The sequence below is a fragment of the Cricetulus griseus genome, chromosome 3 (genome assembly GCF_003668045.3).
Source record: "Cricetulus griseus strain 17A/GY chromosome 3, alternate assembly CriGri-PICRH-1.0, whole genome shotgun sequence".
NCBI lineage: Eukaryota > Metazoa > Chordata > Mammalia > Rodentia > Cricetidae > Cricetulus > Cricetulus griseus.
In genome coordinates this window covers 7,541,653-7,566,863 of record NC_048596.1, presented here as the reverse complement: position 1 = coordinate 7,566,863, position 25,211 = coordinate 7,541,653, and the positions used below count along the sequence as shown (strand labels likewise).

Genomic DNA, 25,211 nt, shown 5'->3' with positions numbered 1-25,211 from the left:
GGGACTGGAGTTAGACAAGGTTGTAAGCTGCTATGTGGGAGCTGGGCCCTCTGAAGACAGCCAGTGCTCTTAATCTCTTGTAATTAAGATGATATTGTAGGCTTCATGTCTCAAGTGTTCTGCGTGATCAGATCACAACTATGTATTAGAAAGCAGTGACAATGTGAACAATAATAACAATTTAAAATAATATTGCATTTATAGAAAATAAATCTGTTAGTTGCCAGGAGATAAAATGGTTGTTATTTTGGGTGAAGGCAAAGTTAACAAGTAGTATTTGTTGGAATTTTTATATTACAGTCATTTTTCATGTATTACTAAATAATTCATTTTTGTCTTTTCTATCCCAGTATGTTGATGTCTTGGTTGTGTAGCCGCAGGTTAAAATTTGATGAGAAGCTTGACCAGTTGGATTGTGATGTTACATTCATAAATTTTATGTACTTTTTCTTTTTCTTTCACTTCTTTAGGGATGCTGAGGACTGAAACCAGTGCTCCACCCATGCTAGGCAGCACTCTATCATTCCTAGCTCTCAACTAACATTCGAGATCCTTTTTCTTTTTTTATTGGAGAAGAACAACTCATGTAGAACAGTTAGTGACAAACTTGATCTAATTGAACTATGGTTCCCTTGATACTTTTTCTTAAAAAAAATATTACTGGAAGACAGAGGCAGGGTTATCTCTGTAAGTTCCAGGACAGCCAAGGCTATTACATGAAGAAACCCTGTCTCGGAAAAAAAAGCAAAAAACAAAAAAACAAACAAACAACAACAACAACAAAAAACCCCCCAAACCCACCAAGCAAACAACCCCACAAAGGCTGCAAGTGATTTCAGTGCAGCGTTGTCTGTAACAAATATGTTGGTTTTTTGAAGTAGTTGTATTCCTATGGTTTCTGACATTCAGAATTTTTACATTCCTTTTTAGCTTTTTTCCCCTCCAATTTGCTTTAAAAATGCACCTTTGACATTTCATCTTTAGAATGGTGTATTCTTCCTACTGATTTTTTTTTTTGCTATTTTGTAAAAATAAGATTAAGACTGTTTGAAATAGTCTTCCTAAACTAATATTCTGAGTTAACCTAAAGATGCTTTATCCTTGCCAAAATTCAAAGTATCTAATTTTAATTCATAGCCATGTAATTTCACCATGTTTTAAACATTTGACAGCAAAAGAAAGCAAGCTGTCAAAGTGGAGCACTTAGAAGCTGTCGGTGATTAACAATGATCAGCCTACATTTATACAGAGACACTGTCCTGTTGAGGTTTTCTTAGTCACAGTCCTCTCAGCGTTAAAGCAGACCATGTCTTGGTTTCTCTGTTGCAGTTTAACTTGTAGTTAAAACCACTGCAAGCAAGTAAGGAAGTTAAGAGTTGGAACCACTGCTGAAGAATCATAATAAATGTCGAACCTCTTGATGCCACACCCCTCCAAGCATAAATGAGATTTGATATTTCCTAATTTTTACAATCTCTTTTACTTTTCTGAGAGTAATAGGATCTTGGCTAAATTCGGATGATTCACAATCTTTTAAATAAGTGATAAGGCATATGCAAACATGGGTTTCTCATGGGTCTTATTTTTAAAAGTTCAACTTCTTTCTAGAGGCACTGTTTTGTTTGTAGTTAATATCGTGCATTAATTTCACAGCACAGTTTTAGTTTGAAATGTTTTAATTCTGGAAATCTATTCTGATTTTAAGGGTGAGATTTGGTTTGGTTCTATTTACCGGTTTTTGAGATTCGAAGCACTTAGAAATCCATCACCACACTAATGTTTGCTGCTACAGAATGAGATTGAGACATTTAAAGCATTGTGTTTGTCTCTTGTTCTACGGTAGAGAGTAATTAAATGAGGTGTGCCAGTTGGTGGAGCAGAATTATAGGATCTTGCCATTATTAATCCTTTGCTCTTCTGGTAGACTTAAAAGACTCCTTGGCAGATATTTCTATAATAGAGAAAGGCGTAGTAAGGAGGAGAGAAAGACATGCCTTATCTACTTGTAGTTCTTTGTAAAGATTTGTTGCCTTTTATAGTCACTATCACTACTTGAGGAGAAGCCACCCACCTTCGCTGGCTTTATTGTAGCAGTGGCCATGGGCAAGGAAAAAAGTATACTCTTGCTTCTTGTCCTTCAAAGATTGAGGAAGTGAATATGATTACTGACTTTGTGGAAATGAAATTAATTTAGCTGTGTGGTCATCAAATTCATAACAGTTTACAATAACTATCCTCTGACACATTGTAATATTCTCTGATATGTGTATAAATATATGTGTGAAGGTTTTCATTACTGAATTCTTATAAGCATTAAAAACATGACATCGGTTGAGTCATGATTAGATAGATACTGGTACTCACATATACAACTTTACAGTTGTTAAGTAGAAGGAAATATATCACTCCTTTGCACGTCTTCTCTGCCATGGTATCTTTAAACTGTGAGCTACATAGCTCCTTCCTCCCCTACGTTGCTTCATGTCAGGCATTTGGTCTCAGCCATGAGAAAAATAACTAATTGCTCCTGCTTAGCTATTGTTTTTTTATTGTTCAGATCTTTAATAATAAAAACAATTCTGTTTGTCTCATTTTTCTGTAGTGATGTTTCCACAAATTAAATATTTGTAGAATTTGTTGAGTAATTCTTGTATTATGCTACATTAAGGACACACACAAAAGAAATTTTGCAAAATGCCTGACTCACTTTTTTTTTAAACAAAACTTTTTATTGACTCTTTGTGAATTGATTTCACATCATGCATCCTGATTCCATTCCCCTCTCTCTACCTTCTTATCTGCCCTTGCACCCCACCCCCCAACAAAAGAAAACTTATAAGAAAAAAATCTTGTCATGGAAGCTGCAGTGCAAATCACTGAGTCACACACTTTACCCTTTAGTCTGTTCATGTTCACTAGCAAGTGTTGATTGCAGTGAGTCATCATTGGTCTGGCTCCAGGCCTCTGGCTTCTGCTACACTGTTGACCCTGAGCCCTCACTGGGGCTCCTCGGATGTCCTGTTGTTAGTGTGCCTTTGGATCTGCAGGAGTGGCCCCTTACATGCTGCAGTAGTTCATAGATGGGGAGGAGGGTGGGGTGGACCAGCTCACAGCTCTGGTCTGGGCCTGGGCGGGTAGGTGGGTTGCTCAGCTCTCCAGCTCTACCTCATCCTCACCACCAGGGCGAGCTCTCCAGCACCACACTGACTAGCTCACCCAGTGCAGCAGGCAGCAAGGTGTGGGGCCAGGTTGACTCTAAGAGCCCTTGGGGCCAGCTCAGCTTACCCACAGCATCTGGGTCAGCTCTACCGTGTTCCCTAGCGTCCCTAGCTATTTTTACCAAATGTCACAGAATAATTGTCTAAAGCTTCAAGCCATGACCAACCCATTTCTTTTTTTTTTTAAAGATTAATTTATTTGTTTATTATGTGTAGAGTGTTCAGCCTGCATGTATACCTGCAGGCCAAAAGAGGGCACCAAATTTCATTACACATGATCTTGAGCCACCATGTGGTTGCTGGGAATTGAACTCAGTGCTCTTAACCACTGAGCCATCTCTCCAGCCCGACCAACCCATTTCTTAACCTTTGAGTTCATATCGTTAGTTGATAATGAAAATGTCATATTGTATAATACCCAAACATCTTACCTGTACGTTTCATTTTTAACTGTTCATATTCATTCATTCATTCAGTCATTCATTTATTCGTTTTGTGTGTGTGGCCTGTGTGCATGTACGTGCACGTGCTCATGCATGGGTTAATGCAGAAGAGAGGTCAGAGGACAACTTGGCAGGAGTCTGTTTCCTTCTACCATTGTGACATCCCAAGGATTAAGCTCAGGTCCTCAGATGTGGTGTCAAACCTCCACCTGCTGAGCTGGCTCACTGGCCCCACCCCTCCATCTTTACGTTATCCTTCCCTGTTCATTCCCTTCTGTTGTACCAGGCAGAGATGTTCCTTTGTGATAGAAACTCTCCCACCTGGTTTTATAAGGTCAGTTTTGATCTTTTCTTCTAGGAGCTGTCCTTGTCTTTATAAATATTCCAAGCATTTGTTGAGACCTCTTATCTACTGTCATACTCTGAGCATAGTTGTCATTTGTGGAAGTTAGTGTCTTGAGAGAGAGTAGACTGTCTGATATTTGACATTTTATATAGCAGCATCTTGTTCAGAAGATGAGAGCCAGGAGCTTTAAAAACTAGTTGAGTAATATAAATACATTTGGTAGGAAAAGAAGTGGTTGTTTAGTTTTCTCAGTTACATAAAAAGAAAAGTAGATTTATCTCAATTCTTATGGTATAGGACTAAGCATTAAAGGTTAATCTTCAAAGCTAATTACATAATTTTGTTTTGAGGTGAGAGAGACAAACTATCAAAGAGACAGGAGAGGAGCTTTTTAAGGATATAGACTCTGATTGAGTGAGTTGGACAAGATAAAACTGGTATTAGGAAGTATTTTCAATTAACGGAATCTGTGTTTTCTTTCTATAACAATTTTTGGAATCCAGTCTGCCACTTTAATGCTTCTCAGTATTTGCTCTCTGTAACAAACTTGCAGCAATATTCAGCTGTGGGCATTTCTTTGCCTTGCTATGAACTAGTGTTTGGCGATAGAATTTATGAGGATCTGGGAACAGATATAGAAATAGGAATAAGCATTTATAATTGGTATGACCCCCCACTGATTCCAGAAGTATTGACATAATATTAGGTACAGTGTAACAGATACATCATGGAGTCTGTCAGAGCTGTGTTGTCTCAGAGTGTAAAGTTGAGTTTTAGTTATCAAGAAACTATCTTTAAGAATAAAATTTTTTGATGTTTTTACTGTGCACGCTCTATAGGGTCCCTCCCACCTTGTCCTCACCTTAGGGTGGCACAGATCTAGGTGGAAATATAATATAGCTGTGGCCTTTTAATCCCAAATGTTCTATTATGAATATTACATACTTGAAAACATTTTGAAACGTAGGTTATAATAACTAAGGTAGACTTACAAATTATGTACACAGTTTAACCTCACCTCTGAGGGTGATAGTTGTGTGGGGTCACTGAAGAAGCAGTTTTGGTTAACTGCATAACAAATGCTTTAAAAGCTGGTCTGTTCTAGGGTCAAGGGTTGCAGTCAGATAGTCCTTATGTGAGAAGAGAACATTTTGTTCATGAGCATAAAGATTACATCTGTGATCACAGCCTTGCTCACCAGGAGGTCACAAGGTGGGCTGAGGATCTGGCTCAGCTGACACAGTGCTGGCTGTGAAAGCGTGAGAACTGGGTGCCATCGGAGCACACAGGTCTTCGTGCTGCAGCGTGTGCTTGCAGTCTGGGCAGGTGGCGATGGGAAGACCCCAACCATACAGTCAAGTCAGCCAAATCCAATCCAGTAGGAAAGGATCCGAACAAACAGACGAATGGATTAATAAATAAATAGCGCTCGTCCACCGCTGCCGCCTCCTTCATCTGCCGCTCCTGGTGCTGCCTGTGAGCTCCTTCCGTGTGCGGACCCGGCGCTCTTTTGTGAAGCGGCAGCTGAGGAGCCTCCAGCGCTCGCCATGGCCGGCGAGAAACCCAAGGAAGGAGTCAAGACTGAGAACAAGGATCATATTAATTTGAAGGTGGCGGGGCAGGATGGTTCTGTGGTGCAGTTTAAGATTAAGAGGCATACACCACTTAGTAAACTCATGAAAGCCTATTGTGAACGACAGGGATTGTCCATGAGGCAGATGAGATTCCGGTTTGATGGACAGCCAATCAATGAAACAGACACACCTGCACACTTGGAAATGGAGGATGAAGATCCGATTGATGTGTTCCAGCAGCAGACAGGAGGTGTCCACTAAAAAGGGAACCTGCTACTTTACTCCAGAATTTGGTTGTAGACCAAGAACACATTCGCAATTAGAAAGCCGCAATTTGCTTCCTCCACATCCTGACGACTACAGTGTAGTTTTCTCTAGTCTTTCATTTCCCTGTCCCCATTTCTTTATTGTACATAAAGTAACTGGTGTATGTGCACAAGCATATTGCGCTTTTTTTTTCTTTCTTGTTTTCTTTTTTAAACTAAATGGCCAATGTTCTGTTTTGGTTGACATCAGATGGAGCTGGTCTGTGGGGAGTACTGGTTCTGTGAAAATATCCCCCTTTCTCCATTAGTGGCATGCTCATTCAGCTCTTATCTTTATTTTCCAGTAAGTTATTTTGCTCTCAATGTTTTAACAAAAGAATCCAACAACAAAATCCTTGCATACCTTGTTCGATTGGAGAATTTTAATGTTTTTCATTTATCATTGTAAAACCAAGGACAATTTTATAACTGTTTTGTACATAGCTGTTACATGTAGAGCAATCTGTCTTTAAGTAGGGGTAAATTACTCTTGAAGAAAATGATCCTAGATAGTTTTCCCTTCAAGTCAAGCATCTTGTTATTTAAATAAATTTCTTGTTTAAAATCAAAATAAATAAATAAATAAATAAATAAATAAATAAATAAATAAATAGCATTCAGTGGGAAGTGATTGAGGAAGACACGGAGCATCACCTCTGGCCTACATAGACAAGCACAGGCATGCCTGTGAAGCCACTCACATGTGTGGGCTCACACAAACCCATGTACACAATGAAATATAAAAACTCACAAAGTATATATACCTTTTTGACTATTTAAACTAATAATACCAGATTCAAGAATTGTCTGTCTTTGAAGCACAATTCTTCAAGGCTTACTTACTAATCTTGAGGTTTAGCTTGTAAATATTGCCATCTAATTATCTGGTTATATGACAAGCAAAAAGAAAGACAGAAAGAAAGAGAGAGAGAGAGAGAGAGAGAGAGAGAGAGAGAGAGAGAGAGAGAGAGAGAGAATCACAGCACCATTTCAGAGCCTAAAGGGCACATTTTCACACTTTTAGATGGTGCGTGTGCACACTGCACATGTGTTGTAAATAGTTTAAGATACTTTGGTTTTTCTATTGTGTTCTGGCTGTCTCCAGTTTTATTATTATTTGCCTGTTGTACATGTAGATGTCCCACTTTTGCCAGTATATATACAACTTTCCTATTTAGTTATAGTTCAGTAGTAACAACAGTAAAGAATGATTCTTACCCCTGTTTCTGATCCTAACTCCCTAGTGCTTTGGAAAGTGATCACTTCTGTTTTGTTTGTTTTGTTCCTCCATCCCCCTTTAAAGTGGTGACATCTTACCTGGATGCCTTTAGAAAAATACCAGTGAAGCATCTTAAGTTGATTTAGAAATCACTTTAAGGCAGGCTCAGCTTATTTTTGCTAATTGATAGTTTTTGTTTTTGCTTTTATATTCTATTTTACACCTTTTGGAACCTTACTTAGCCAGAACTATAAATTCTTGGTAGCCCAACATCCTAACAGGATTGTAGAAAAGAAATTTAAGTGACGTAACTGTAGAGTGGCTGTAGTCCAGTGGCTAGGTTTCTGTTATAGTTGATTAGCTTTAAGGACTATACTCATTTCATGTTAAAATATGACTGTTACCATGACATTGTAAAGGATAAAAACTAGTTCCAAGTAGTAATTCAGATAACTTCTGTTGCTGGTTTCTCTACTGAGAAGGGAAGCAGCGGGTGAGGAGTGATTAGGTGAGGATTGAGGGCGTAGCAACTGCTCTCCAACAGTGTCAATCAAGGCTTGATTGACGCTGTGTTAGCTATGGTAATTATCATAGCAATGTTGTATTTAGAAAGTTTGGTCATATGATGATCAGAATAAAAAAAGAAATAGTTAACAGTAGATTGGTGAAAGTACAAAGCTTCAAATATGTGTCTATAAAAACTAACATGACACAGTCATCCATTTCTGTAATTTCTAACATTGGGGAAACCGTTTCATGTAGAAATAAAGGTAACATTTGGCATTTTAACATGACCCATCCAGAAATGTCAGAGCAGCAGTTAGAAATGAATTGGTCATGACAAAGGAATAAACCCAACTTAATTGTTGTTACTGTTGCCCTTTTAAGTATCAAAACAAATTTATATGTATTGTTCAGGAAGTTTTGCTTGAATCTTTTATAATAGTAGATACCATATTCATCCAGGGAGCTGATATGTAGCTTCCTATGTTGTCTTGACGATGAAACTAGGATATATGTGGGGATAAGATGTGTTTGCTTTTTATTTGCCCAGTAGTGGTTAGTGTGTGTTCAGGTTGGATATGCTTCAATGTTATTGATGTCATAGCATTTGTGTGAGACGCTCAGAACCACATGTTTTAAGTTAAATCTAAAGTTTAGCTTGTTAAATGATGCCAATACTTTATCTAATGGTTCATTTAGAAATTCACTTGCAGTTTGTTTAAAGACCTGCTGAAACAGTACTTCGGAGTGACTAATGGCGACCCAGTGGGCAGCTTGTGACACTGCAAGGCTCATCAGATTTCTGAATGACAAATTCCTTTTTCTTGTATTTACAGGAAACCTGTCCAGTTTAAATCGTCTTGGCCTGAGATACAATAGATTGTCAGCAATACCCAGATCATTAGCAAAATGCAGTGCACTTGAGGAGCTAAATTTAGAGAACAATAACATTTCTACTCTACCAGAGGTAAGAAGTAGATTAGAGGAAACAGAATGTAATTGAAACTAATCTGCAAGAAAACGGAGGGAAAATCTAGTCAGTTTTACATCTGGATCCATAATTTGGTAATTGGGACTGTTAAAACAATGATTATGCTGACACATGCCATCATAAGATAAAAAAAAGAAAGGGTGTGTATAAAAGCGTACTGTTGTTTTGATGTTGCGGGGTGGGGGGCAGAGTGACAGTCTAGTTGTCGTTGCTCTTTACTGCTGAGAAGCAGTAGAAACCTCTAAGGAAAAGCTGTGTGACTTGATTTAGAACTTGACTGCTCTGTTCAGCTAGAATAAGACATGCAAATAATTGGAAAGAATCATCTGTATGGCGTTATTAGTACTGTCTAGAACTCTCTTGTGACCCAAATTATTACCCTACTAATGCAGTAATGTCAAAGCCTATTTAGTGTATAACAGCCAACAAATTGGATATTTTAACCTTATTTTTAACTTGAATTATGTTGATCCTATTAGAAAAAGAATTGGTCAAGTAAGAAGTCACCACCACCACCCCACCACCACCTCCACCCCCGCAGACCCACTCCAGTCTGCCTACTCTTGCTTCCTTCTTTCTGGTCTCAATGCTGGAGACAGCTCTTACTAATCATTGGACTCTGGAGCCATCTTCTCTTTAGTAAAATTAGCTTGTAGAGTAATGGGTTTCAGTGTGGTATGCGGTTTAATTTGTGCCTTTCTTGTATTGAAACAGTATGTTATCAGTTCTGCATCCTTGGCAGCATATTTACTTATTTTATTCAAGCATAATATAGTACTCTAACAAATTAAATGAAGGAACTACATGGGTACCCATTGACCTTTACAGACTTTTCTAAGTGGTATCAGGGTGTGTATGTGAGAGGGGTTGAGTGTGTGTGTGTGTGTGTGTGTCTGTCTGTCTGTCTATCTATTCCTGTGTTTCAAGATCAAGCTTTATATATGAAGAACTATTTGGGTAAATGCAACTATATATGAATTCATAAAAAGACCTAACTCATTTGATTTGTTTGCTTGGGGAACAAAACATAAAGTCACGTTTATTAATTTGGCTTATTTTAATTTGGTTGTGTGTGTTTTCAGGAAACAGATTGAAGTATAAAGATGTTTCCCATGGTTGCAGTTGCTAGGCTAGGCCACTGAGATTACTGTCACAGTGCCTTTCCTTAGCGGAAATGTAGCGTTTAACTGAGATAAAGAGTCAAGTCCAAGGTATGAGATCCAGCTCCAAGAACCAGACTGTCTGGATTTTTGCCCTGTGATAGTGATAATTCAGATTAATCAAATGGATGAGGTTATGCTGTTTAATGTTATCTACTTCTCTAATGACTTGTCCACAGTAGATCAATTAGCATATTAAGTTTCTATGTTTTTTTTTCTTGGTGGTGGTGGTCGCTTGTTTTCTTTTAGAGAACAGATCTTAGAGTAGCCTTTTGACCTAGTGTTTGCTTTGTAGTGCAAGCTGGTCCCACGTGTGTAGCTGTCCCCTGGCCTCAGCAGGATTCTCGAGTGCTGAGATTGCATGTGTGCCACTGTGCCCAGCTAAATTCTTGAGGCGATTCCTTTTGGGTGTGGTTTGTGTCCAAATTCTTAAAGACTGGGTCCTATAAAGTTTAAACATTTAAAAATATGTAATTTTATGTACAGATTTGTTATCAATGGTAGAAGACTAATAATTATTGGGCTCTTAAGATACAGACATTGCCATATGTGGTTAGTTTCATGTTTAATATTATATAACTGAAATAAGTCACTTTACTGGCATCTATATTATGATGTTATAAAAACAAAAACAATGCTACTATAAAAGCCTCTTTGTTCCATTGATTTGTTTTTTCAATCTCTGATCAGACCTGACCTTTTCTCTTTCATTTTTAAACAGGGACAAGAGACCCCACAAAGTTTTTTCAATGCCTTGGGCATGGGAGTGTTAAACCCTTTTTTTTTACTTGTGGTAAGAGCATTATGAAAAGGTCAGCTCTCTCTTGTCTGAATATGAAAGGCGGGTGGATATGTGTGCATATGCCTGTTTTCAGGTAGTGACACTAGGGAAGCCTTTGATTGGCTTTCTCCAAATATGGGTAATCATCTGTGTTCTTTGGAAATAGCATATTTTCAGTGCAAATGTGTGATTCTGGTTGTAACATAGACTCAGTAAGTAAAACAGTAGGATCCATTCGATGCCACTGATAAGACTTTCAGGCGTAGTTAGAGATGATGAGTCATGACATCAGTTTGCAGGAGAGACTCATGCCTGAGATCAGAGCTGGTAAAAATAAGTGCATTTTTCTATCTGAAGACATCTGAGACTGGATTAGTATTAATGTAGACATATGCACACACAGAAAAAAATTAACAACACTAGGCACATGAAGCTGAGAGCTGTACATTTATGGTTTCATTTACTCTTCAGTATAGCCTTTCTATGTGGGAACAGGCATTGTATAGATAGGAAATACAAATTAAAGGAGGTTTTGGGGCCACATTTGTGATTAAATACTTCTCTGAAAATATGAAGAAGATGGATTATTTAATTAAGTTACTGGACTTGACAAAAACTGTTAAATCAGAAGAAAGGTTGGAATCCACAGACTGCAGCATTTCACAGTTGACATAAGAAATAGAGGCTTGATAAAGCTCCTATCTTGTTGTACCTTCCCAGGATATCAGATACTAACATTATTATAGTTCAGTAAACAAAGTCAGTTGTTACAATAACATTTGTGGTAAGAAACCCAGGAAAATTTTAATAAAATAGATTGAAAATGTATTTCTTGAGATGACTGTCATACAGTTTTCTTAATCACCATGCTTACCAGTTCATCTACCACAAACATGTTAAGAGTACCTTCTTAGTGTTCTATATAAAGAACAAGTTTCCACTTCTGCTCTGTTCCTTCATTACACAGTTATTTCATGCCTTCTTTCTGCTGGCCTTGCTATTTATACTGGTCCCTCAGATTCCATCTCCAACTAGCTGATGTTCAACTGCTCCAAGTTGGAGCTAATGCACATCTCGTCCAGACTTTTTACTAAACTTTGGTCTAATGATTGTGTCTTTGAGTGTCCTATCTCCACCTCCTCTCTGTTTCCAGTGTTCTTTCCTTTGAATACAGAGGTTTAAATTTTAAGCATTTATTATATACTAGCAAAACTGTGTATTTTATCTCTTTCAGTCTTCATTTGAGCTTATATGGCATCATTATTTTACACAGCAAACACACCATGGTTCAGAAAAACTGGTTAAAATCACAAGGTATTAAAAGATAGAGCTAGGAGTCAAAATTATCTTAGCCTTCAGCAGAGTTTCTCACATATTAGTGAGCTTGCCAGTCTCTAGTGAGTGTCATAATGAATATTGTGCTTCTGAGGGAGTGGTTCAGTGCACATGATGCTGATGTGATAGCCCTTGACTGGGACTTTGACTAGAAAGAGCTTCCTCCATGTAATTCATTACTAATGGTGACACAATTAAGTATTATTTCTAGTTGTTTTTATTAATCAGTGTGCTTTGTTTTTAGTATTATCTCCAGAGATTCTTTTGTATCTGCTTGCTTGTCACTTCCCTTACATAAAGGGAAGCTAAAATAGGGATCAATGAGGTTATATACTTAGTAAACTCTTGTTTGATACTTTTCTGCCCTCAAATTTTACCATAGAGAAGAGTGATAATTTAGTAAATTTAATATTCCTAAAGGAAACATTACATTATTGAACATCTTACCCAGCACAGATGTAATGTAATGCTAATCTTACATTAACTTAGAGATAGGTGTGCTAGTAAGACTTTTGTAGGGTTGATCACACAATGGACTCAGACTGTGTCTTTCTCACACTACAGTACATAATCTACATAGGTCACAGACTGGCTGTCCATTGGCACTTCACATCCACAGACATGCTTTCTTTACTCCAGAGTGTTTCCAATAAATGCAGAAACAAATAATAAAAATTGGGAGATTTTCCTGTTTCTTATGAAACCTGGAAATCTGATACAGTGACTCCACAAGTTATTTATTTATTTATTTATTTATTTATTTATTTATTTATTTATTTATTTTTACCATGACAAAATAAAATATACGTAAAACAAAAACCATCACATTGAGGCTGGACAAGGCAACCCAAAACAAGGAAAAGAGCCCAAGACAAGGCATAAAAATCAGAGACCCACTTATTTATGCACTAAGGAGTCCCACAAAAATTCTGAGCCGAAAGCCATACTGTATACACAGAGGACCTGGTGTAGATCTGTGTAAGCTCCATGTTTACTGCTTTAGTCTCTTCGAGTCCATCTGAGCTTTGTTTGGTTGATTCAGAGGGCCTCGTTCTCTGGGTATTCTCTGTTCCCTTTGGTTTTTACACCCTTTCCACCTCCTCTTCCACTGTGTTCAGTGAGCTGTGTGTTCCAGGACCCTCTTTGTAATATCTGGCTTATGGGTTTCTGCATCTGTTCCTATCTGCCAGAGGAAGCTTCTTTGATGATGACTGAATAAGGAATCTATGAGTATAGCAGAATTATCATTAGAAGTCATTTTAATGACACTATTTTTAAAGACCATTAGTGTTTGGTTTTATCCTAGGTCTTTGGGCTATCGAGGGAGTATCTGGTTCTTGGTCACCCAAGCAGTATTGAGTATGGGTTCAGTCTCATGAAGTGGGTCTTAAGTCAGAGCCAACAGTGCTTGGCCACTTCCACAAATTCTTTGCCACAGTTGCCCTAGCATATCTTGCAGGCAGGACAGATTGTAGATGAAAGGTTTTGTGGCTGGGTTTGTTTTTATGTTTCTCTTTTGGCAGCCTCCAGAGTGCCTTCCTGAACCAAAGATACTAACTAGAATGTAGGGGTGAAAGCTCCATGTAGGCACCATCTTGACTTCTCTATTTCAATGAGTTGTGTGGGTATTGTCTTCAGCAATGGGGCCCCACAGTCAGTTTGCAGAGAGCAATCCATTGTCTCAGCACCAGCCTGGGATGATTGGGGATTTCATGGGACCCCCTTGGCTAACAACTCAAGTGAATATAGCCCAGTCCAATTTTAGCTGTCTCTCCCTACATTCTCTTCCTTTACCCTACTCTCCCCTCCCCACCTGATTTTCTATTCTTGCCCCTCCCTACACCCCAATCCATCTATAAAATCAATTATTTCTCCCTCCCAGGGAGATCTATGTGTCTCCCCTAGTCACTTCCTCTATACCTAACCTCTCTGGGTCTATAGATTGTAGATTGGTTGTCATTTATTTAATGGCTAATATCCATATATAAGTGAATACATACCATATATATCTTTCTGAGCCTGGGTTACCTCACTCAGGATTTTTTTTTTTTCCTAGTTCTATCCTTTGCCTGCAAATTTTATGATGTCATTTTTTTTTAAGCCACTGAGTAAATTGTATTAATGAACCACATTTTCTTTATCCATTCTTTGGTGAGGGACACCTAGGTTGTTTCTACTTTCTGGCTGTTACAAATAAAGCTGTTATAAACGTAGTTGAGCAGGTGTCCTTGTGATGGGATTGAGCATCCTTTGCCCAAGAATAGTGTAGCTGGATTTTGAGGCAGATAGATTGCTAATTTTCTGAGGAACCATCATATTGATTTCCATAGTGGCTCTACAAGTTTGCACTCTCACTAGCAGTGGGTGAGTGTTCTGCTTATTCCTCATTGTTACCAGCATGGGCTGTCACTTGTGTTATTGATTTTACCCATTCTCTCAAAGCAATTTTGATTTGCATTTCTCTAGTGTCTAAGGGTTGTTTCTCAGCCATTTGAGTTTCCTCTATGGAGAATTCTGTTTAGATCTATACCATTTTAAATTGGATTATTTGTTGTTGTTGTTGTTGTTGTTTTTTATATCTAGTTTCTTGATTTCTTTATATATTTTGGATATGAGACTTCTGTCAGATGTGGAGTTTGTAAAATTCCTTTTCCCATTCTTTAGAGTGTTGCTTCATCCAGTTGATGGTGTCCTTTGCCTTACCCAAGCTTTTCAGTTTAAGAGGTCCCATTTATTAATTTTTCATCTTAATGCCTGTACTATTGGCGTTTTGTTCAGGAAGTCTCCTGTACTAATGAGCTCAGGGTTATACTCCACTTTCTCTTCCATCAGATTCAGTGTATCTGGTTTTATGTTGAGTTCTTTGATCCACTTGGACTTGAGTTTTGTACAGTGATATATATGGATCTGTTTGCATAATACATGCAGACAACCAATTTGATCAGCACAGTTTGTTGAAGATGTTTTCTTTTTTCCAGTGTGTATTTCTGGCTTCTTTATAAAAATCAGGTGTCCATAGGTGTGTGTATTTATGTCTGGGTCTTCAATTCTATTCCATCCATCAACATATCAGTTTTTATGCCAATACCATGTATTTTTGTTTGTTTGTTTTTGTTTTTGTTTTCTATAGCTCTGCTCAGGATCATTTCAGTAATCATAGGTTTTTTTTGGTTTTTCCATATGAAGTTGAGAATTGTCTTTTCAAGGTCTGAGAAGAATTGTGCTGGAATTTTGATGGATATTACATTGAATCTGTAGATTGCTTTTGGTAGGATGGCCATTTTTTGATCCTGCTGATCCATGAGCATGGGAGCTTTCTATCTTCGGGTATTTTCTTTAATTTATTTCTTCAAAGACTTGAAGTTTTTATCACACAAGTCTTTCACTTGCTTGGCTAGAGTTACCACAAGATATTTTATTTTATTTGTGGCCATTCTGAAGTCAAGTGTCTGCCTGATTTTTTTTTTCTCAGTTTCTGTCGGTTGTATATAGGAGGGCTACTGATTTTTTTTTTTTTAAGTTAAATCTTGTATCTAGCCACTCTGCTGGAAATGTTTATCAGCTGTAGGAATTGCCTAGTGGAATTTTTAGGGTCACATGTAGGAAATATTGTATTGTACCATATGCAAATACAGGTAACTTGACTTCTTCCTTTAGTATTTATATACTATTAATCTTCAGTTGTCTTAATGCTCTAGCTAAGATTTCAAATATTGTGTTAAATAGGTATGGGGAGAGTGGACAACCTTGTCTTGTTTCCTATTCTAGTGGAATTACTGTGAGTTTCTCTCCATCTACTTTGATATTGACTATGGGCTTTCTGTAAACTCTACATCTGTGTAGTGATTGTCCCTGAAGATGATGGTCACAGAACAGCCTGACCAAGCTGCTTTTATCCCATACAAGGCTACTGCTTTGTTTAAAGTGAATATTACTTCAGTTCTGAATCTTATACTTATTTTGTTTTTACAGAGTCTTTTATCCAGTCTTGTAAAATTGAATAGCTTGACCTTAGCTAGAAATTGCTTCCAGTTATATCCAGTGGGAGGTCCATCTCAGTTTTCCACCATTTATTCCCTCAATATGGAACACAATCGAATCAACAAAATCCCATTTGGAATTTTCTCCAGAGCAAAAGTGTTAAGTAAGCTGAATATGAAGGTAAGCCCCTGTCTGGGGTGTGTGTGTGTGTGTGTGTGTGTGTGTGTGTGTGTCTGTGTGTGTGTGTGTGTGTCTGTGTGTGTGTGTGTGTCTGTGTGTGTGTGTGTGTGTGTGTGTGTGTGTGTCTGTGTGTGTGTGTGTCTGTGTGTCTGTGTGTGTGTGTCTGTGTGTGTGTGTGTGTGTGTGTGTCTGTGTGTGTGTCTGTGTGTCTGTGTGTGTCTGTGTGTCTGTGTGTGTGTGTGTGTCTGTGTGTCTGTGTGTGTGTCTGTGTGTCTGTGTGTGTGTCTGTGTGTGTGTGTGTGTGTGCGCGCGCGCGCGTGCTGTGATTCTCATTTATATTTTCTCTGCTAGTGTGGAGAGTAAGTGATGCCTTGTTGATGAAATGTGAACTATTAACAAGCATGCTTTTAGGACAGTTCTTATTAGATAACACGCGTTTTCAAATCGAGTAGACCATTAGGAGTTTGTCCTCAAGAAATAATCATGGGAGTCTGTGGAAGTATAACTGTAAGGATATATATTGCATAACTATTTCATAAATGCCAACTTATTATGCCAGAAACATTTACTTTTTAAAGTAATATATCTGATAAAGAAGTAATTGATAATCTAGACTAAGACACAGTGTTAAATATCTATTGCAGTATTCTTGGTTTATTAAGTAGAAGATAAAGTATGTAAAACTCCCTCTACACAGGCTTAAACTGTGTTAAATGTGCTAGTTATCACATTAAATTCCTAGGTGTTATGTAACCACACCCAGCAGCACTGTTAAGACAGGGTTTTCTCTTTGGCTGTGGGAGTGATTGAAGTGTATCACTCAGGTTCTTTGCTTGTCCATATGCCCTTTGGTGAGCAGCCTTCACATTTATAATGCGAATTTATGAGTTCACTGTGGAAGGAGAAAAAATATGGGAAATTATAAGTGCTATGTTTTAATTTGTAATGGGCAGATTTTAGGTCAAAAGATGATGTTAGAAATGGTCACATACCTAACCCTGGGTTTCTTTGATTCCAGATAGAATGTTCTATCTTAGCACACTACATAGTTTTGTCTTTCTTTAAACTATGTGGCCTTTAGTAATCTAAATTTGTAACTTTGTTCCTATATTTTGTCATGGTAACTCTTTGGATGTATGTAAGTAAAAAATACTAATTCAAGATAATCTTACAGTCCACATAGAAGCTCTTAGTCTGTTCATGGGATAATGGATGGAGTGATAATGGCCTTCTTGCTGAGTGTTAATTATGTAGAAATACTAGTGGCTTAGCTCAGTGGCAGACTTCTTGCATAGCATGTGCAAGACCTGGGTTCAGTCCCCAGCATAAGTAATCAGAAATGTCTCAGTTTTTAATAGGTTTAGACTATGATGAAGCAGGTGTTTGCTAGTTTTTGCATTTGGACATATGTTTTTATGGCTCTGATGTTAGAGTGTATTTGCTTAGGCAGGTTTGCCTGACGTTTCAGTAAAATAAATGTGTAACTGTAGAACTTTGTCTTAACATTTCTTCAAATGTGATAAAAGATTAACAAAACTTTTCCTTGGCAAAAAAAGTGAGGCTTGACATTTTTCTCCTTCTATATGCACTAGTACTTTTTTGTAATTTTTAAAGCTACACTTATTTTGTTGTTGTTGTTGTTGTTGTGTGTGTGTGTGTGTGTGTGTGTGCGCTTGAGCAGCATGGCTGATGTGGAGGGGGTTGGAGGGCAGTTTTTGGCAGTCAGTTCTCTCCTTCCACTCTGTATGTTTACTGGTCAGGCCGGTGGCAAGTGCTTTTACCCACTGAGCTGCCTTGCCAGCTTCCTATCCATATCTTCATTTGAACACTTTTGTTTTACTCAGTGATTTCTGTACAAAGGAGAGAAAACCCATTTGTCACTAGGATCTTTGAAATTTTGAGTGATCTGTCTGTCTGTCTGTCTATCTATCTCTATATATATTTATGTATATCTAAAATATACATATATTTAAATTTTCACTACAAATACCCACATACAAAGAAAATCTAACTTAACCCCAAAATAAAAGCCTAATTAATTAAAACATTGGAAGTTGAGAGGTTTTATTGGCATGTTTTGGCTCTTGTTTTCTTTTTATTTGGGTGATAAATATGGGAATGAAGTAAGAATATGAGAAGGATAAATTGTGGCTTTGTTTCTGTGGGTCTACCTGGGTGCCTCTTGTCTCTGCCAGGACAATCAGTTGACGTCACTTCCTTTGGATTTTGGAACTTGGACCAGTATGGTAGAATTGAATTTAGCTACAAATCAGCTCACAAAGATCCCAGAGGATGTATCTGGTCTTGTTTCTCTCGAGGTAAGTAAATATAATGCAATTAGACGTGGTCACAACTGGGCTCCGTTAGACGCACAACCCTGTGAGGCGTTCATGCCTCTGAACCACTTCTGCCTAACAGAAGCTGAGAGACTTTAAATGTGGAATTTTTGAAGAGAAAGATAGCTAAAACTTAGCACCTTTAAAACATGCTTCCTTATTTTCAGAAAACATGGCATTTGCTTGCCAAATTAAATATGGATTCTTCAGATTGACACTCAGAGCCTTTTATTGTCTGATTTTGGTCTAATTGTATCCCCCACACCCTGTGTTGATAATTTGTTTTCCATGTTAGCTCTGTGTAGAGTCCTAGTGTCTGGGATGTTGCTCTTCACCCTCTTGATTTTATCTTCTTCTTTTAAAAAGATTTTCCCATAATTAAACATCCATCTGTAGTCAAGAATGACTGCTACTGTCTTTGATTAGTGAGTTTTCATCTTTAGCCCAGCTTAGTAAGATAGTAAATATACTGTTTTTAAGATTTTTATAAACTTTTAGAGTTGTATTATAAAATAGCAGTTCTCAACATCCCTAATGCTGTGACCCTACACAGTCCCTCATGTTGTGGTGACCCCAACCATAAAATTATTTTTGTTGCTACTTCATAAGTGTGGTTTTGCTGTTATGAATCATAATATAAATATCTGATATGTGACCCCAAGAGGGGTTGCAGTCCACAGGTTGAGAACCACTGTCATAAGTTAAATAGTATGGTGTAATGGTTAAAGGCATTGACTTTTAAGTAAAACAGATCGAAATGAAGTTACACTTTGGTAACTCCTTATTTGTAGATTCCATCTACCAAAGCTTTAGTTTCCTGAAGAGTAAGTAATGGTACTCCACAGTTTTAATTCAGTTAAATGAGTCACTTAAGCAAACATATTAGTATAAGGTTCTAGTAAACTCCTGGTGGCTACTGTTGTTGCACTGTTTTCCCTGTATGGTTTTTATAAAGTTGGAGCAAATAAGTAGACTTAAAGATAGCTACAACTTTGGCTCTTTCAACTTACTGCTCTTTTTACTGTCCCAGCTTCCATCACTGTCTCCCTATGCCATGCTGAATTACAACTTCTTTGAGAAAAAGGACTACAGCTTCCATAGCCCTTTTTATCCCTTTCATGTTTTTAAGAGTGTGTTACGATAAATCTTTCCGCTAAAAGCTGCCGAGCCCCACCGCTGTGTGTGTGCTTTATGCCAGCCGCCCGTCCGAGTTAGGGCCCAAATGAATACACAGACAAATATTAGGTACAATATTAGGTACAAAGCTGCTTGGCCAATGACTAGGATTCTCATCTGTTAGCTCAGTCTCAATTATCATACATCTATATATTTTATAAGACTTATCTTATCGGATGCCTTATTAGTGTCCCTCCTTGCTGGTGGATCACATTGCTCCACTGGAGGAAGAGCGGAGAGAAAAAGGGGACACTTGCTTAAATATGAGTCTCCTTGCTATGTCACTTCCTGCCTGGATCACCACTTTTCTACTACATTTTCCAGAATCCTCTTTGACTCCTAGTCCTGTCTAACTTGCTGTTTTATTGGCCAAACAGAGCTTTATTAAACAATCAGTAAGATAAACATACACAGAAGTACTTTCCCCATCAAGAGTGTACTGAAATGCAGTGAAAAATGTCTAAATGGTAACTTCAGTTACTATTAATTGTTGTAGACAGTTACTTACTTCCCTTAAGTGAATAGTTTAAGGAATATTGAATAATCAAGTTATTAATACTTGTAATTATTTCCTTGTTTTAAGTAATTGAATTAAAATCTCTTTGTAGTAACTATATTAGTTTTAAAATGTTGTATTAGCCCATTAAATATTTAAATTTTATAATTGTTATGCTTAAAAGTCATTTTTGAGAATTAGTATTGCTTAATAAGCTTTAATCTACATAGTAGTCATGTATGATGTTATCTCCTGAGTCATGAAATGCTCTCACTAACTTTTTTAGGTTCTAATATTGTCAAACAATCTTCTAAAGAAGCTTCCCCACGGTCTTGGAAATCTTAGAAAGTTACGAGAATTAGATCTAGAGGAGAACAAACTGGAATCCTTGCCCAATGAAATTGCTTATCTTAAGGATTTACAGGTAAAACTCCTGTGTGTCTAAACTTCTTGCTTTAGGTTTTGATACGATTCTCGGATTAAGGACTTCTGTCTCACTGTCCTTGTGTGAACATAAAATACTTTCTGCTCTTGTTCTCCTAACAAATGAAATGTTTTGAAATAAAATCTTGTGATTTACTAAGCAAGTTTTACCCAACTTAATTCCCCTGTTATTTATTTTATTCATTAAATACATCATTTTCAGTTTACATTGGTTGTAGGAACTGATGTATGTGTAACTTTCTTATTTTGTTAATCTTGTAGAAATTAGTCTTGACAAACAACCAGTTGACCACTCTTCCCAGAGGCATCGGTCACCTCACCAACCTCACACACCTTGGCCTTGGAGAGAACCTGCTTACTCACCTTCCTGAGGAAATTGGTATGAACACTGCTGATTGAGTTTGTGCTTCCAAACAGATAGGTTTAATAAATACACTTTTTTTTTTGTAAATTCATTTGCATCAAGCTCAATACTTTTAATGGAGTGCCAATTTTTTTTTCATAAGTTCTTAGAATTTATACTGTATTTGAGAATGGTTAGGCTGCTTTTGCTGTCAGTAGACTTTGTTTATAAATCTCAATGTAGAAGAATTATTTTCTATTTTTCCAAACTTAAGAGTTAATTGGACTTGAACTAAATTAGCAATGTATGTGCTGTAAGGACATTTTTGTTTTGTCGTCTTTATTTAGATTTTTGTTTATAATAACCAGTGCTGGAACTATAGGCATAAGTTACCATGCATAGCTTAACAAAAGAACACTCCTCATAGGGATTTAGGGTTAATAGTAGTCTTTGATTACTATCAATACCTGGGCTTCCTTTTAGAATGCTTTCCAAATATTCATAGCTATTATTTATATAATTAATATGATTGCTTTGAATTTAGGCAGTGCAAGTTGTAATCCTGTTTTATAGTCGAGTCAGAGTCAGTAACTCAATGGATTATGATCTGTTCTCTTTAGTGATCGTTCTGGTAGCAAGATAAGTAAAAAAGAATGTTTTTGAAGTGGTAGACAATTTAAAATTTAGTTTTGCCATTCCCCTAACTTTGTAGCTTTGGATAGGACAGTTCACCCCTAATATCTTACCTGTCGATCAGGACAGTAACTTTCTTCATATAGACTGTTCTGAGATTAAATATCTTACATGTAGACAAGTCTGTCCTGCTGGCAGTTGGTGTACTACAAGTAGTCCATGTTTTGACTTTTAAAACAGAGGTTTAAAAATCCATATGTGACCTCTCAACTGTCCCAACAGAATGTCTGAAAATGGAGTGTTTCCATAAACCTCTTAAGCTTCAAAACCATTGTGATTTCATGAGTATAGAGAGTGACCTATACATTGGGGTTTTAAAGTCTCCCTAGTTGATTTGAATATACTGCAGTTTGAAATCTAGAGTGATGAGAGTTTTAAGAGTAGTAATTAGTTTTTTTCTCTCCCTAAACAGGTACACTGGAAAACCTAGAAGAACTGTATTTGAATGACAACCCCAACCTCCACAGCCTGCCCTTCGAGCTGGCCCTCTGCAGCAAGCTGTCAATCATGAGCATCGAGAACTGTCCACTCAGCCACCTCCCCCCTCAAATTGTTGCTGGAGGGCCTTCGTTCATTATCCAGTTTTTAAAGATGCAAGGCCCATATCGTGCCATGGTCTGACACAAACTGCTGGTCCCACACAGTGTTCAAAAATAGACTGCCATTAATATTTCATATCTATATCTGTATCTGTGGATATTGAACTATGGCAGATTTATAAAGACTGCATTATGTGTTTCTGCTAATAGAGGAATCATAGCCATTTAGATTTTTTTTAATTCTGTAAAGAAAAAAAAAGGCTTATATAAGTTTTCTTTGCTAAATTTGATGGATGGTTTTCTGTTGTATAATCTGATATGCCAGTTTGTTTTAAAAATCTTCCAACAAATTATGAAGTCATTAAATTTAAGGGACAAAGTAATATAGTTAGATAGGTGTTTCTCTTAGGAAAAATGTGGTCCAAAAGTTTTGTTGGAACTTTTCATACACATTTCCCCTTACATTTGTCAAATCTTTATAATTGCATAAGCCCTGAAGGTAGAACTTTTCTTTAACTTATTTTGAAATTTGAAATTTAAACTTTGTATATTGTTTACAGTTGGAGTGAATCACTGGATTATTTTGATTTGCTCTGCTTTGATCAGTCAGATATAGAGTTTATATTCTCTGTTCAAGAATTTGCATCAGTTAGTTTAAAGATTAAAAAATATTTTGTTGAAACAGCTGGCAAACAGAAAATATACATTGTAGAAATCAAAATTTCTACTACTTTTATTCTCTGATGAACTATAAAGTAAATATCTGGTCTTTGGGGTGGGGGTATTGAGACCTTTCCTAGAATAAGTATTTTTACTTTGGGGGAGCAGAAATCTGTGGTGAAAGGTTTTCTCTTCTTTTCCATTCCTGAAGGTTGCAGATCCACAAAAATTCAACAGAAATCTGGCAAATAAATTACACATGAACACACATTCTATATATGTATATACAATGCTATATAGACATGTATTTATTATATCATAAACTACCGTAGGTAACTTTAAAGACTTTACCCTTTCGTTGTACAATGAGATGAATGTCTCTCTAAAGACTGCAGTCACATATGTTTCAAGGTTATTTAACAGTGTACTGTGGTTTTATATCTTGACTCGCCTTGTACATCTTTCTGTTCTGGAGTATCTGTGTCTAAGCACAATATCTTCACACTGTGCTGTATTGCTGCTGAACTAAATGCACTTTCCCCATATGTGGGGCACTGGCTTCAAACAATTCAGTTCAGTACCATTATTTTTCAATCTCATGTTTCCTTCGTTAGTAGGTGGTATAGTACAGTTATGGGAAAATGGCGCATTGCATTGACACATTGGTAGTTCCATGGAAGTTATGTAGGATGTGCATGTACTATTTGATAATATTTTCTTTTGCTTTACTGCCTTTACAAACAGCAAAAGTGTAAATTTGTGCCCCTTACATAGTACTCTTATTTTTGGTAGTGTTGGTCTAGGTCACTTACTTATTGAGGAGACCCCACAGAGCAAGTGCATCCTAGATATCACCCTAAAACATACCTTCCACATGATGAACAACTATTATATATAATTAAATATTGCTGCTTATTTTTCTGTTGGCCTCCCCCCAGTTTTTGGGCATTTTGTTCTAAACAACTATTTTTTACAATTAAAAGTGTAATATCAAGATAAAAATCTGGACTTTTGCTTTTCCTGGCACTCAAACTCAAGACTGGGTTTGAGGAGCAAATCTGGGTTCATAACTGACAAATTTGTAAGGAGCAAGTAAGAAATGGAAGGCAGGTAAAGATATAAAACCCTAGAATGCTTAAATGTGCTGTAAAACTATTGTAGATGTTCACTGGATTTTACAAAGTAATACCCTTCTCCTTTTCCATCTACTGTGGCTTTTCAGTTAAGATTTTGTTTATAAAAGGAATTTATTACAGTTCTACCTAGAGCTGTGTGTGTGTGTGTGTGACAGTGTGTGTGTGTGTGTGTGTGTGTGTGTGTGTGTGTGTTTTGTGTGTGTGTGTGACAGTGTGTGTGTGTGTGTGTGACAGTGTGTGTGTGTGAGTGTGAGTGTGTGTGTGTGTGTGTGAGTGTGTGTGTGAGTGTGTGTGTGTGTGTGTGAGTGTGTGTGTGTGAGTGTGTGTGTGTGTGTGACAGTGTGTGTGTGTGTGTGTGTTTTGTGTGTGTGTGTGTGACAGTGTGTGTGTGTGTGTGTGTGTGTGTGTGTGTGTGTGTTTTGTGTGTGTGTGTGTGACAGTGTGTGTGTTTTTTAAAATCTCATCCATATGTATTGATATTAAGGTCATGGAACTTCAACTTGAGCGGTGTAGTGGTCTAGTGTCTTTCCTTGTAAAACATGGTTTTTCAAAATGAAAATATATGGAAAATGTTAAACAATTTGGTTTCCCTACATTCATTTGAGTTATTCTACAATAGAGGTGAAAAATGATCCGAAACTTACTTGTAGAACTAGCAGTCCATATAGACAGTGCATCATTAACCTTCCCGAATGTAAGCTGTCGATCTTTAGAGAGCTGTCCTGGAAGATCCCTTTTGTTTCACCACTGTGTCTACCAAGAAACTAGACTCCCATTTTGGGGGAGGAGCAGTAGTGAGATCAAGATGCTTAATCCTTGAATGTGGGCTGGCAAATGACTGACTACACATGAGTTAATTTTTTTCCTGAAACGTTAATGGAACTAATTGCCATATTTAAAAGTTGCCTTTCTTTTAAAGGAGTCATGTTTTGACTCTCGGTGAGATTTGGTTAATAAAATCCGGATCATAGACTGTTGTCTGAAACATGTAAATTTTGATTTGTTAATCTATAGCAGTGAAATAGATACATCAAAGTCTCTCTTCTATAGGTGTTTATTTAGAACTTTACACAGAAAGGAGAGATGGTCATTTATAGTGACTATTAATGAAAACAGTTGAGGTAGAAACTCTTGGAGAGACAAGAAATTAGAAACATCAATTCATATTTAAAAGGTGGGGAATGTAGTTGGAGTGAATTCTGAAAGCTTGGGTTATGAGTTTCTAATTAGATTTGTGCTGTCTGAGCTATTTACAGTGAACAAATGTAGTCTGGGATGTAGCTAAGTGTCAGATGTAGCCTAGCATTCACAAGGCCCCAGTTCAACCCCAGTGCCCCCATCCCCAATAATA

The 25,211-nt window shown here is 37.3% G+C and overlaps 2 protein-coding genes across 2 annotated transcripts in view; both read left to right on the top strand.

Annotated features, from left to right (window-relative positions):
* Window positions 1-23,985, top strand: part of Shoc2 (SHOC2 leucine rich repeat scaffold protein) — a 72,051-nt gene extending 48,066 nt beyond the window's left edge. Inside the window, exons 4-9 of the mRNA XM_027407015.2 lie at window positions 8,446-8,576; window positions 15,849-16,037; window positions 18,233-18,355; window positions 20,332-20,469; window positions 20,751-20,868; window positions 21,938-23,985. Coding sequence (XP_027262816.1) covers window positions 8,446-8,576; window positions 15,849-16,037; window positions 18,233-18,355; window positions 20,332-20,469; window positions 20,751-20,868; window positions 21,938-22,146 — 908 coding nt within the window. The 3' untranslated portion in view covers window positions 22,147-23,985. The remainder of the gene's footprint in view (window positions 1-8,445; window positions 8,577-15,848; window positions 16,038-18,232; window positions 18,356-20,331; window positions 20,470-20,750; window positions 20,869-21,937) is intronic.
* LOC100767791 (small ubiquitin-related modifier 2-like) lies at window positions 4,806-6,052 on the top strand. The gene has a single exon (XM_035441776.1). The coding sequence runs from the start codon at window positions 5,555-5,557 to the stop codon at window positions 5,840-5,842; it is 288 nt and encodes a 95-aa protein (XP_035297667.1). The 5' UTR covers window positions 4,806-5,554; the 3' UTR covers window positions 5,843-6,052.
* Window positions 23,986-25,211: the final 1,226 nt, after the last annotated feature.

Bases quoted from the DNA above. Each gene is read 5' to 3' on its own strand.
- LOC100767791 (XM_035441776.1), top strand. From the start codon at position 5,555: ATGGCCGGCGAGAAACCCAAGGAAGGAGTCAAGACTGAGAACAAGGAT.